Source organism: Pseudophryne corroboree, chromosome 7, assembly GCF_028390025.1.
Source record: "Pseudophryne corroboree isolate aPseCor3 chromosome 7, aPseCor3.hap2, whole genome shotgun sequence".
NCBI lineage: Eukaryota > Metazoa > Chordata > Amphibia > Anura > Myobatrachidae > Pseudophryne > Pseudophryne corroboree.
Window position 1 is genome coordinate 439,168,505 of NC_086450.1, and position 13,318 is coordinate 439,181,822.

Genomic DNA, 13,318 nt, shown 5'->3' on the forward strand with positions numbered 1-13,318 from the left:
GTGGTCTCATCTCGTAAGGCTTGGCAGATGCTGAGGCAAAAACTGTCTCGGTCCTCTAAGAATCGGATGGCCAAGCCCTCAAATAAACACTCTGCATGATGGGCATTCAATCGCAATTTCTGCTTGTTGAAGGCGGAGGAGGCGGCGGTCAGCATGCTGGGCGGCCTTGCCCTGCAATGGGAAGCCCCTAGCATGCGAACAGAAGGATTGCAAATTCTGCTAATTAGCAGAATTTGCAATCCTTACTGAATTAGGCCCTATATTTCGAAAACCTGCAGCCCGATAACAGGGCTGTATTGCCTAGCAAAGTGGTTCCCAGACTCAATCCTCAAGGCAGCCTAACAGTCAAGGTTTTAAAGATATCTATGCTTGAGCACAGGTGACCTAAATAGTGCCTCAGTCAATTTGATTTAACAATCTGCACAAGTATGGATATCCTTATAACCTGGACTTATAGGGTACGTTGAGGAAGGGTTTTGGAACCTCATTTAGAGCTCACCTTTATTCCAAAGGGTCTATGTAGGCATCCTCTTTCTACACTTGGCAAAATAAAAACGATGAGGGACCCTGGTGAGAATGACAGAGCGGCTTCACTGGTGAGAGTGTGAGAGAAGTCACTTTGATTGGTTAGAGGGGGCCTTGTTACTTCTAAACAATCAAAAATCCTGATTCAGAGGTGTACATAATGCTGATGTTGGATGCAGTGGAATTGGTTTTTGCTACTGTGCATGTGTCCAAGTCACACCAGGCCATACTTACCTACTTCTTGACATCTCTCTCCGGGAGAGAGCAGCCAGCTCGGCTCAGCAGGGGGGCGGGGCAGGACAATGACGAGCAGAGGGAGCAGAGTGGAGGTGGAGCAGGGTGGGGTGGAGGTGGGGCAGAGGTGGTATGGGGGCAGAGTTACAGTGGCATAACGTTTAAGCCACGCCCCCACTCGGTAATGCCGATATTACTGGCATTATACTGCAGGGGGCATGGCTATGATGACGTAATTCAACAAGAAGCACGTCATCGACTGCCTGGACCACCCACTCTACTATCAAAGTGGGTGGCCGGGCAGGGGGGGAACAGAAAAATTGGGAGACTTGCCTGCTCCTTTCCTGCAGAAGTTCCCATTTGCAGAGAGACCACTGTAGAGGTAAGTAAAGACTCTCACACACAGGGATACGTAGGGACAGGGACACCCAGAACTGGATTAGGAATTCAGGGGGGCCCAGGGTACTTAAGACGGGTGGATCCTAAGATATAAAATTAAAATCATAATGTCTTCAATCACTACAAAGTATAATATATGCATACACACATATATATGTATGCATACTGTATATATATATATATATATATATATATATATACCGTATATACTCGAGTATAAGCCGACTTTTTCAGCACTTTTTTTTGTGCTGAAAAAGCCACCTTGGCTTATACTTGAGTCAGCTTTAGTGCCAGATATGCCCCACAGTGCCAGGTGTGCCAGATATGCCCCACAGTGCTAGATACTTACCCTCCGTCGCTCCCGCGCTGTCTACTGAAGGAGGGACACAGAGAGCGCAGCGCGCGGCTCTCCTGTGTCCCTCCTGCATCTCCAGCGGCAGCGGCATCTGAGTGGTAAAGGAAGTGCACGAACCGGCACTTCCTTTAACACACGCCGCTGCCGCCGGAGATGCAGGAGGGACACAGGAGAGCCGCGCGCTGCGCTCTCCGTGTCCCTCCTTCAGAAGACAGCACGGGAGCGACGGAGGGTAAGTATCTAGCACTGTGGGGCATATCTGGCACACCTGGTACTGTGGGGCATATCTGGCACACCTGGCACTGTGGGGCATATCTGGCAGACGTGGCACTGTGGGGCATATCTGGCACACCTGGCACTGTGGGGCATATCTGGCACTGTGGGGCACATCTGGCACTGTGGGGCATATCTGGCACTTTGGGGCACATCTGGCACACCTGGTACTGTGGGGCATATCTGGCACACCTGGCACTGTGGGGCATATCTGGCACACCTGGCACTGTGGGGCACATCTGGCACTGTGGGGCACATCTGGCATTGTGGGGCATACCTGGCACATCTGGCACTGTGGGGCACATCTGGCACTGTGGGGCACATCTGGCACTGTGGGGCATGTCTGGCACATCTGGCACTGTGGGACATATCTGGCACTGTGGGGCATATCTGGCACATCTGGCACTGTGGGACATAGCTGGCACTGTGGGGCATATCTGGCACTGTGTGGCATATCTGGCACTGTGGGGCATATCTGGCACATCTGGCACTGTGGGGCATATCTGGCACTGTGGGGCATATCTAGCACATCTGGCACTGTGGGGCATATCTGGCACATCTGGCACTGTGGGGCACATCTGGCACTGTGGGGCATGTCTGGCACATCTGGCACTGTGGGACATATCTGGCACTGTGGGGCATATCTGGCACATCTGGCACTGTGGGGCATAGCTGGCACTGTGGGGCATATCTGGCACTGTGTGGCATATCTGGCACTGTGGGGCATATCTGGCACATCTGGCACTGTGGGGCATATCTGGCACTGTGGGGCATATCTGGCACATCTGGCACTGTGGGGCATATCTGGCACATCTGGCACTGTGGGGCACATCTGGCACTGTGGGGCATATCTGGCACTGTGGGGCATATCTAGCACTATGAGGTCTGTGTACGGGTAGAGCTGCATTTCCCACCCTAGGCTTATACTCGAGTCAATAAGTTTTCCCAGGTTTTTGTGGTAAAATGAGGTGCCTCGGCTTATATTCGGGTCGACTTATACTCGAGTATATACGGTAGGTATATTCAATTAGGGTTGGATCCATTCCGACATGCATTTGTCGGAATGGATCCGACAACCCCTATTCAATCTCATCTCAATTCGACTTTTAAAAAGTCGAATTGAGTTGAGGGACCCAGAGGAGGTGAGGGGGAGAGCCGCGGGCAGACGGAGGAGAGCAGTGCTACAGTAGCGCTGCAGGAGGATGTCACACAGCCGCCCGATCTCACGGCAGTGTCCACCCGGCTCCAGCAAGCGTGACCTCACTTGCTGGAGCCGGGTGGACGCTGCCGTGAGTGGTGTGGCTGTGTGACATCTTGCTGCAGCGCTGTGCTGTAGCGCTGATCTCCTCTATATGCCCGCGGCTGTCCCCGTCTCCACGAGGCCCCCCCCCCCTCTCCTCCTCTGGGTCCCACATCTCAGTCCGACATTTTTTTATGTCGCACTGAAATGGTCAGAAACGGGGCTGAATCCTGTCGTATTTGGCCCCATTTCATGATGTTCCCGATCGATGTTCCGATGTTTGGGGGGGGGGGGATGTAAAAAAATAAATAATTTCTTTTTTCTTTTTTTTTAACTAAAATCATTTGGGATAGGGTTAAATTCATGCTCTTCACCTAATTCACTCATAAACGTGGCGCTCCCTGATTGGCTGCTGGGATCTCCAGTGACAGAAGTAACTGGGGGTCCTGGCATTCGGGGAAAGGGGTTCCATGTGTAAACATGGAACCCCTTTAGTGGCGTGGATTGGGCTTTTTTTTTGGTTTGTTTTTTTATAAGGCTGTGTATTACTTCTGGAATGAAGAGGACCGATCATCACTGGATAATAGGTGAGTATATTGGAATTTTGGTTTTACAGGTATACGTTTGGATTCTACATGGAGAAGGGGACGTGATTGGGCAGCGTGGGATGTAGGTGAGTATGTGTGAGTGTGTAAGTGTGTTTTAATAAATTTGTACTATCACAGTGTGTGTCCTGTATTTATTTGGGTATTTCTTTTGTTGTAGAACTACAGGTACCAGCGGTCCCGTTATTTCCCTGCATGCTGGAACTTGTGGTTCTCCAAGTACCATCAAGCAGGGGAGGCTTGCTGGGACTTGTAGTTCTAAAAAACAAAAGACAATATTCTTTTTTTACACACAAAAGGCTATCAACCCCCCATCCAACGCCCGGGGATGGGGGGACAGCCTCAGGCTTCACCCCTGGCCCTTGGGTGACTGGAGGAGGGGACCCCTTGGTTTAAGGAGTCCCCACTCCCCTAGAGTACCCCGGCTAGGGGTGACTAGTTGGGGGGGTAATGCCACGGCCGCAGGGACCAGTACAAAAGTGTCCCCTGGATGTGGCATTATCTTCTCTGCTAGTGGAGCCCGGTGCTGGTTTTAAAAAAAACAGGGGACCCCTACGTCTTTTGTCACCCATATTTTCGGAACCATGGCCGGCCCAAGAGCCCGGTGCTGGTTGACTAAATACTGGGGACCCCAGTCAATTTTCCCCCGGTATTTAAACAACCAGGACCGACTCAAAGAGCCTGAGGCTGGTTATGCTTAAGAGTGGGAATGCCACACAATTTTTTTTATGATTTTTAACTATTTCAGACACTTTTACACAGATAAGCATGCGCAGATCTCACTGATCCTTGCATAACTATCTGAACACGCCTGCAAAAAGCAGGTCTATTTGAAAGCTCCTTTTTCTTACGAATTCTATGCTTTCCCGGCAGTGTTTGACTATTGTCGGCAGTGATTGAGAATATGAATTCTTAGTAAATTACAAAGTTGTATAAATTAACAGCCGTGTTTGACCGATGGTCTATTCATTTGTATTTGTGAACTCTACCGGTAAAAACAATTCGAATAACCCCAACACTGCCGAGATTTGTGTTTAGTAAATTCCCGTGATCACACTTAGAAGAAAAATACAAACTTGACTTAAATCGGGACCTTAGTAAATATACCCTCTGGAATCTGGACAGTTGGAAGGTATGCTCCTGCATTCCATAGTTGGAAGGTATGCACTTGCATTTTATTTTGTGAGGTGTCTGAGACCTCTCTCCCTTTGGATTATTACATTTATTTGTGACTAGAGATCTGTGAATTTATTTATTTTCTGTATGTATTTTGTTTCTTTTTATTTTGTGTTAAATCATTATATTTGTGGCTCTGACTTCTGCATATTTGAGATTATGTCTGTGTATCGGTTGGTTGATCATTTCTCTACAAGTGTTGGATATCTGATCCATTTTACAATATGTCCTGTGATATTGCTCCTTTCTGATGTAACATGGTTTTATTATGGTATTGTTGCATTTTCTTCTCTTGTACATTTGTATATGAAAACCAATGAAAAATACTCAAATAAAAACAAAAAGAATAAACATTTACAGAATACTGATTTTGAAGTGGGACAAGTTGTTTTTCTCATGTATCACGTGAATCCATTAGCAGCATGAGTTAGTAGTTGGATAACGACATTCGGATAAGCATACAGAAGGAAGTCTCTATTTGAGTAAGCAGCTGTGAACCAGGATATGAATTAGCATAATGTGTGCAAAGAAGGTTTGCAGAAGAGTCTCAAAAAGATAATAGGCGACCATTCATTCCACTATAAATTATAGGAATACTCTGCCTGCATTCAATTTTAAATGCAATTATTTTATTCTGTCTCATTAATGCCCCCAGAATGAGGGACTAGAAGCTCCCAGGTGCAGAGATTCTCAGACAGCACGTAAGTGGTACCATCATATTATCACCAATTAGGGCAGAGTAATAAGGTAATAAAAGACAATCTGTAGGTTGCACTGAGAACACCTAATCCTACTACTAGGCAGTAGGGGGAGCCCTGGTAAAATTGTATGTATGGAGAGGAAGCAGGCTCTGTTCCTGTACTTGAATTTGTACAGCAAGGGAGAAGAATCAGAACAAGGAGCTACATCCTAAATGCCAGGAATCAACTTCAGCCCTACATATCCAGTTAGCAAACACTTATTTCTGTCTCTTGTAAATCTTGCGTGCCGGACCCAGGAAGATCTCCTTGGGCAGCCCATTTGCATGCTGGGAGATGAGAATCTGCAGTCTCTGGTAATGCTCCTCCTCATATTGTCTGTACACAGCAGACAGACCTAGATCCTCATACAGCTGCTTTACCTTCTGCACATTGTTCACATCATCATGGCCATAGTTCTCCTGTGTGTCAAAACAACGCAAGGGTTAATACTGGAGATAGTGTGCACCCCAGCTGAGGCATACTACTAGGACATGTGAAAACCAATGGCGAAGAGTGAGCAGGTGCCTCTAGGATATGTATAACCAGAGATTCATAAAGAACATGGAACTGCAGGAGGATGAGGAGCTTTCAGGGAAGGTGTAACCACAGGTGGACTAGGATCTGCCAGGTGAGGTTCAAATGTATGAGGAAGAGCTTATAAAGATGATATAACCACAGAAGGAGGAGCTGTTGGGAAGGTGTAACCACAGAAGGTGGAGCTGTTGGGGAAAGTGTAACCACAGAAGGAGGAGGAGCTGTCGGGGGAAGGTGTAAATGCCGGAGGAGGAGGAGTTGTCAGGGAAGGTGTATCAGCAGGAGAATGAGCTGTCAGGGAAGGTGTAAGTGTAGGAAAAGGAGTTGTAAGAAAAGGTGTAACCACAGAAAGAAGAGCTGTCAAGGAAGGAATAACATCAGGAGGAGGAGTTGTCAAGAAAAGTGTAAGCTCATCAGCAGGAGCTGTCAGGGGGAAAAGTAACTGCAGGTGGAGCAACTGGGTAAGGTGTTAGTGCAGGAGAAGATAATGGGGAAGGTTCAACCACAGGAGGAGGAGCCGTCAGGGAAGGTGTAATTGGAGGAGAAGCTGTCAGGGAAAGTGAAAGTGCAGGAGTAGAAGAAAATAGGGATGGTGTAAATGCAGGTAGAAAATTAGCTGTAGGGGAAGGTGTAAGTGCAGGAGGAGGATCTAATGGGGATGGTGTAACCACAGGAGGAAAGGCTTTCAGGGGAAGAAGTACACACAGGAGTGGAAACAAATGGGGAAGGTGTAACTGCAGGAGGAGGAGCTGTCAGGGAAGATGTAAGAAGAGGAGGAAGAGCTAATGGGTAAAGTGTATCTGGAGGAGGAACCATCAGGGAAGGTGTAACCTCAGGAGGAGGAGGAGCAGGCAGAGAAGGTGAAACCACAGAAGGAGGAGCTAACAGGGAAGGTGTAACTGCAGGAGGTGGCACTGTCAAGGAAGGTAAAAGCTCAGTAGCAGGAGCTGTTGAAAAAGGCATAACTGCAGGGGAAGCAGCTGTTGGTAATGTGTAAGTGCAAGAGGAGGAGCTAAAGGGAAAGGTGTGACTGTAGGAGGGGGAGATGTCAGGGAAGGTGTAATATTAAGAGCTGTCGGGAAGGTGTAAGCATAGAAGGACGATCGGTCAGGGAAGGTGTAAGAGGAGCTGTCATGGGAAGTGTATGCACCAGAGGAGTAGCAGGTGTAAGCACAGGAGGAAGAACTGTTAGTAAAGGTATAAGTGTAGGAAGAGAAGCTGTCAGGGAAGGTGTAAGCGCATGAGGAGGAGGTCCTGTTGGGGAAATGTAAGTATCAGGGGGGAGGAGCTGTCAGGGTAGATGTATGCACAGGAGAAAGAGGCCCTGTCAGGGAAAAAGCAAGCACAGGAGCTGTCTGGGACAGTATAACTACAGGAGAAGGAGCTGCCAGGGAAGGTGTAAGCACAAGAGGAGGATCTGTTGAGGAAGGTGTAAGTACAGGAGGAGTAGCATTCAGGGAAGGTGTAAGCGCAGGAGATGGAGGTGTCACGAAAGGTGTAAATGCAGGAGATGGAGCTGTCAGGGAAGGTGTAATTGCAGGAGGAGGAGCTGTCGAGGAAGGTGTAAGTACAGTGGCAAGAGGCCATGTCAGGGAAGGTGTAGGTGCAAGAGGAGAAGCTCTCTGGGAAGGTATATCTGGAGGCCAACTGTCCCACTACTACACTTACCTCCAGGATTTTTCTTTGCTCAGGCGTCACCCTCTTTAGTGCTTCTACCACCAGCCACGTACACTTCTTTTCCTGGATGTCAGTTCCGGCCCTCCTCATGCTGGGGTCTCCGTAACAGTCCAGGTAGTCATTCTAGCAGTAAATTGGGATATGGGGGCACAGAACATAACTTACACTGTATGATAAAGATTGACTTTCTCAATGTCCCCTCACCTGTATTAACCCCTTTCTCACCTGCACCTGGTATACCTCCCCCATTTCCAGCAGGATTGTTTTGGCATTTCTGTGATCTTCCTCCTGGTCTATTCCAGCCTACGAAGTGGGTACACGGACGGGTTACTTAGGTGGTGTGAGAGGGGCTCATTCACTTGTTGTGTAGGTTGCTGTAACATGCAGTTCCTGTCTCCAGTATTTTAATATGGTGGGGTATATACACGGCTGCCAGCTCTTCATTTACTTACAAGGTTGTAAAGAAAATAACTAGATTATCAGCTCTGTTGCACAGAACTCACCATAAACATGGCAGCAGCGATGGGCAGGTAGAAGCAAAAGAAAGCCGTCTTGTATTTTGCAATGGATTTATACCTGCAGACAGAGAACCAGGCATTAGTGTTGAATTCATAGACAAATGCAGGGGGGTGTCCAGTTGCCCAAAAACCTCCCTTCCCCACAGCCTGCCAGCAGCCACTACATGCATTATAAAGGGTGTAATGGAGCTGCTGCATATCCTCGGTGGCAGCAATTTTCCTACCAGTGTGTGTGTGTCTGTGGATCAGAGTTTTTCTTTTTCTCTTCTCCTCTGCTCATCCATCGCAGAAGAGACAGAATCTGGTAAGAGACCTGCAAATGTCTGAAGTACTGTATTATGGGGGTAATTCCAAGTTGATCGCAGCAGGACATTTTTTAGCAGTTGGGTAAAACCATGGGGGTCATTCCGAGTTGTTAGCTCGCAAGTGGATTTTAGCAGATTTGCTCATGCTAAGCCGCTGCCTACTGGGAGTGAATCTTAGCATCTTAAAATTGCGAACGATGTATTCGCAATATTGCGATTACACACCTCGTAGCAGTTTCTGAGTAGCTTCAGACTTACTCAGCATCTGCGATCATTTCACTGCTTGTCGTTCCTGGTTTGACGTCACAAACACACCCAGCGTTCGCCCAGACACTCCCCCGTTTCTCCAGCCACTCCTGCGTTTTTTCCGGAAACGGTAGCGTTTTTTCCCACACGCCCATAAAACGGCCTGTTTCCGCCCAGTAACACCCATTTCCTGTCAATCACATTACGATCGCCAGAACGAAGAAAATGCCGTGAGTAAAATTTCTAAGTGCATAGCAAATTTACATGGCGCAGTCGCAGTGCTGACATTGCGCATGCGCATTAAGCGGAAAATCGCTGCAATGCGAAGATTTTTACCGAGCGAACAACTCGGAATGACCCCCCATGTGCACTGCAGGTGGGGCAGATATGACATTTGCAGATAGAGTTAGATTTGGGTGGGTTATTTTGTTTCTGTGCAGGGTAAATACTGGCTGCTTTATTTTTACACTACAATTTAGATTGCAGATTGAACTCACCACACCAAATCTATTTCTCTCTGCACATGTTATATCTGCCCCCCCCCTGCAGTGCACATGGTTTTGCCCAGCTGCTAACAATGTTCCTGCTGCGATCAACTCAGAATTACCCCCTATATCAGGTTATCTGCTGAGGAGGACAGCAGATAACCTTCCATCACCTCTCCCCAAACACTGCTCACCCTCCTGGGATCCTGGCGAGGAGGAGACCCCGAGGCACTGCTGTGCTGAAGATGTTCATTATTTGTGACTCACAATGTAATTTGCTCATGGCCAGATCCGATTCGATTTGTCATTGGTGGAATCACTGGTCTAAGCAAGTGGTACCCGTTGACCCCCTGGTAACTAAACTGTGAGCATTTTGTACTACACTACTGGGAACACGAGTGAATTAATGCACACGGTCCAGAGCTTGGCCATATCACTTGTAGAAGGCTAAAGATACCTTTACATGTCTTGTCTCCATCTGTTCTATGTAAGCACACACGTAAGCGGCACTCCAAATGAACCACTGAGGTGAACCTTACGGACAGAATTACACACCCCAACACTGCTGAACATTTGTATTTGGTTTGTGTTTTTCTCTGCATAAAACCCTCCGGGAGGTGTACTTATACTAGGACTTTGCCGGATGAATTGTTTCGGACTCCGAGTCGTACAATATCATCTGGAGAAGGCTAAAGATACCTTTATATGTTTCATTTTCATCTGTTCTATGTAAGCATATATGTAAGCGGCTTTCCATATGATCCACTGAGGTGAACCTTACGGATAGAACCATGCACCCTGAATATTGCTTAGTCGAAGGAGTTTGGGTTGACCCCCATCATTTGTGTTCATATAAGGAGTATTCTGAACATTTGTTCTTTGATTTGTGTTTGTTTTGCATAAAATCTCCCGGTAAGTGGACTTGCACAAGGACTTTCCTGTTTGAAAAGTTTTGGACTTTGACCCACACGGGTAATATATTTATCTACCATTCATTCATTTATTTTTTGCGCCATCTGAGGTTTTTTCCAAATCCTCTTTGTATACATGTCTTTATGGTGTGTTAGGTGACACACCTGGAGAATACCTGGGTTGGCTGCAGTGAGTGCGCAGGAACATATCTTACATATCCATTGTTGGGATGTGCCATTGGCCAGAAATGCAGGGAACTCACCTGGTCTCCATGTACTGGGCTAGATCCACCTTCCCTGGCTGAGCAGTGATTAGATCTAGTGCCTGAGATATAAGGGACTCACCTGGTCTCTGTGTACTGGGCTAGATCCATCTTTCCTGGCTGAGCAGTGATTAGATCTAGTGCCTGAGATGTAAGGAACTCACCTGGTCTCCATGTACTGGGCTAGATCCACCCTCCCTGGCTGAGCAGTGATTAGATCTAGTGCCTGAGATGTAAGGGACTCACCTGGTCTCTGTGTACTGGGCTAGATCCATCTTTCCTGGCTGAGAGAAGATTAGCTCTAGTGCCTGCCCCATCTTGGTCTGGTAGAAGATCTGTAACACAAAAGAGATGGGTATAAGGAATAACACTATGGTTCTGGGTGTACAGGATACCGATACAGTTCTCACCTCCAGAAACAGTTCCAGCAGTTTCAGGTAATAGGGCTGTCCACGGCAGTGCTTCCTCAGGAGTCGATATACACATAATTCAATCAGGAACGAGTCATTGATAGCGTCACGGCCAATGCCCTCCTGTGTCAGGAACAGTCCTCACTTAGCACCTGCAGCAATCAGCTCTGACCTGTACCTCCTAATGCTCTACCCCATACCACCCTGTGATCCCAGATAACTGCTGCCTAGTGCCAGGTAGGTGCAATATTACCTTCTTGTACCAGCAAGTCTTCCCACGACGAGTCTCAGACCTATCCAAAATCTCATCAGACACTAGGAAGAAGAGCGACAGCTAGGGAAGGTAGGAACTAGTTATATGATTCTTATGATACATCTGAATATATGCATAAGACCCCTAGAACCACACTACAGAGGTCACCCACCTATAACAGCTGCCCTTTTCCCATAGAGACACTGGGGGTCATTCCGAGTTGTTCGCTAGCAGTTTTCGTCCGCTACGCTCCGATCATGCAAGAAAACGGCACTTCTGCACACGCGTGTTGTACTATTACAATGAACGATGTAGTTTCACACAAGGTCTAGCGAAGCTTTTCAGTTGCACTGCTGGCTGCAGAGTGATTGACATGAAGTGGGCGTTTCTGGGTGTCACCTGATCGTTTTCAGGGAGTGTTTGAAAAAACGCAGGCGTGCCAGGAAAAACACACGTGTTCGTGACGTCAAAACAGGAACTGAACAGTCTGAAGTCATCGCAAGCGCGGAGTAGGTCTGAAGCTACTCTGAAATTGCACAAAATGTTTTCGTTCACACTTCTGCTAAGCTAACATACACTCCCAGTGGGAGGCGGCATAGCGTTTGCACGGCTGCTAAAAACTGCTAGCGAGCGAACAACTCGGAATGAGGGCCACTCTCACCAGAACTGAGATGCTGCCATGTCTTAAATTCAAGGAAGTAAGGGCATACAAATATCAGGTGATCGCAAGAGAATTGACTAGAGTAGATGAAGTACAAACACAGACACATAAACCTAAACTGGAACTGGAACAAGGAAATGATACCTGATTCACAAGAGACCTAATTCAGACTTGATTGCAACAGCAACATTTTTCTCTAATGGCCAAAATCATGTGCAGTGAAGGTGGGGCAGATACAACATGTGCAGAGAGAGTTAGATTTGGGTGGGATGTGTTTAAACAGAATTCTAAATTGCAGTGTAAAAATAAAGCAGCCAGTATTTACCGTGCACAGAAAAAATATAACCCACCCAAATCTAACTCGCCAGCCCAACTCGCTCTCCATTGAGGGCATTTGAAATCATGAATACCCAAGCCCCCGCCCTGAGAATGTCTCTGAAGAATCAACATTTGCTCTAGGGCGCTTCCCAGAACAAATAGTTGGGTAGGATGCTCCAAAAACTTAAACTGGTGCACAGTTTTAGTATAAACAGGAGTGCAGACAATGCAAAGACAGGGATAAAGCAGGAGTACATAAACCAAGCTGGAACAGACAGGGTTTGAGGCGGGATGTACAAACAAGGTTCAGTATTACAACAGGGCAGGGTTTCAGGCTGGATAAAGGCCTGACTTACACACACACACACACACACACACACACACACACACACACACACACACACACACACACACACCCTTAACTGAATAATAATCTGCAGGTGTGAAGCTGCATGTATGAGATCGGTGCTATCCACATGCTAGCATCTCTGGTCTCCTAGCAACAGCCAGGACAAGTATGCCATGCGGTACAAACACCACACCTTGGCGGCCCAGGCTCCTAGTGGTGGCCAAGACCCGGAAAACAAGTTGTGAGCTGCAGCAGCAGCTCATAATAATGATGTGACATAGACAGATATTACAGACAAAATTGGGACCTCACCAGCTCCACACACCAGCCCACCACCAGGGCCCTCTCTATGGTCTCCTCATCCTGCATGGTCAGTGGCAACAGCTCCCGGACAGAGGTCAATACAGCGATACCTCGATTATACTTTCCTCCAGGGGCATTGTACTCCAGGACCTATGGAGAAAACACGCACATTGGTACATTTTTGGGAAAGGACTGGAAGATAGCTAAGCAGAGCCTCATAGATCTCACTTACCTCTCGCAAGCGTGAGATGGCAACCCCAATCTCTGGGTGTCCACAATCCTCCGCTGTCAGGTCCTGCACTACCTTCTCAAAGAAGCTGGAAAACTTCTGGAAATTATCGGAGGCTGCCGATGCCTTCACGGAGGCCATTGTCAGGGGCTAGGAGAAAACCAACATGACATCTGTCAGCTGAGAGCTATATATACAGTAGGTGTATAAGCACTATAAATATGCTTGCATACACACATTATATATACATTGACAAACAAGGTAGTTTTCTTATGAGAGAAATTAATGCTTTCTTTTTGAGTCTGCAAA

At 47.3% G+C, this 13,318-nt stretch overlaps 1 protein-coding gene across 1 annotated transcript; it reads right to left on the reverse strand.

Moving 5' to 3' along the window:
- Nucleotides 1–5,190: 5,190 nt before the first annotated feature.
- Nucleotides 5,191–12,925, reverse strand: LOC134943838 (farnesyl pyrophosphate synthase-like). Its single transcript, XM_063932443.1, has 7 exons — nt 12,790–12,925; nt 11,150–11,230; nt 10,733–11,019; nt 8,262–8,334; nt 7,984–8,061; nt 7,750–7,881; nt 5,191–5,966 (listed from the first exon to the last, which is right to left on the reverse strand). The coding sequence occupies exons 1-7, from the start codon at nt 12,844–12,846 to the stop codon at nt 5,766–5,768; spliced, it is 909 nt and encodes a 302-aa protein (XP_063788513.1). The 5' UTR covers nt 12,847–12,925; the 3' UTR covers nt 5,191–5,765.
- Nucleotides 12,926–13,318: the final 393 nt, after the last annotated feature.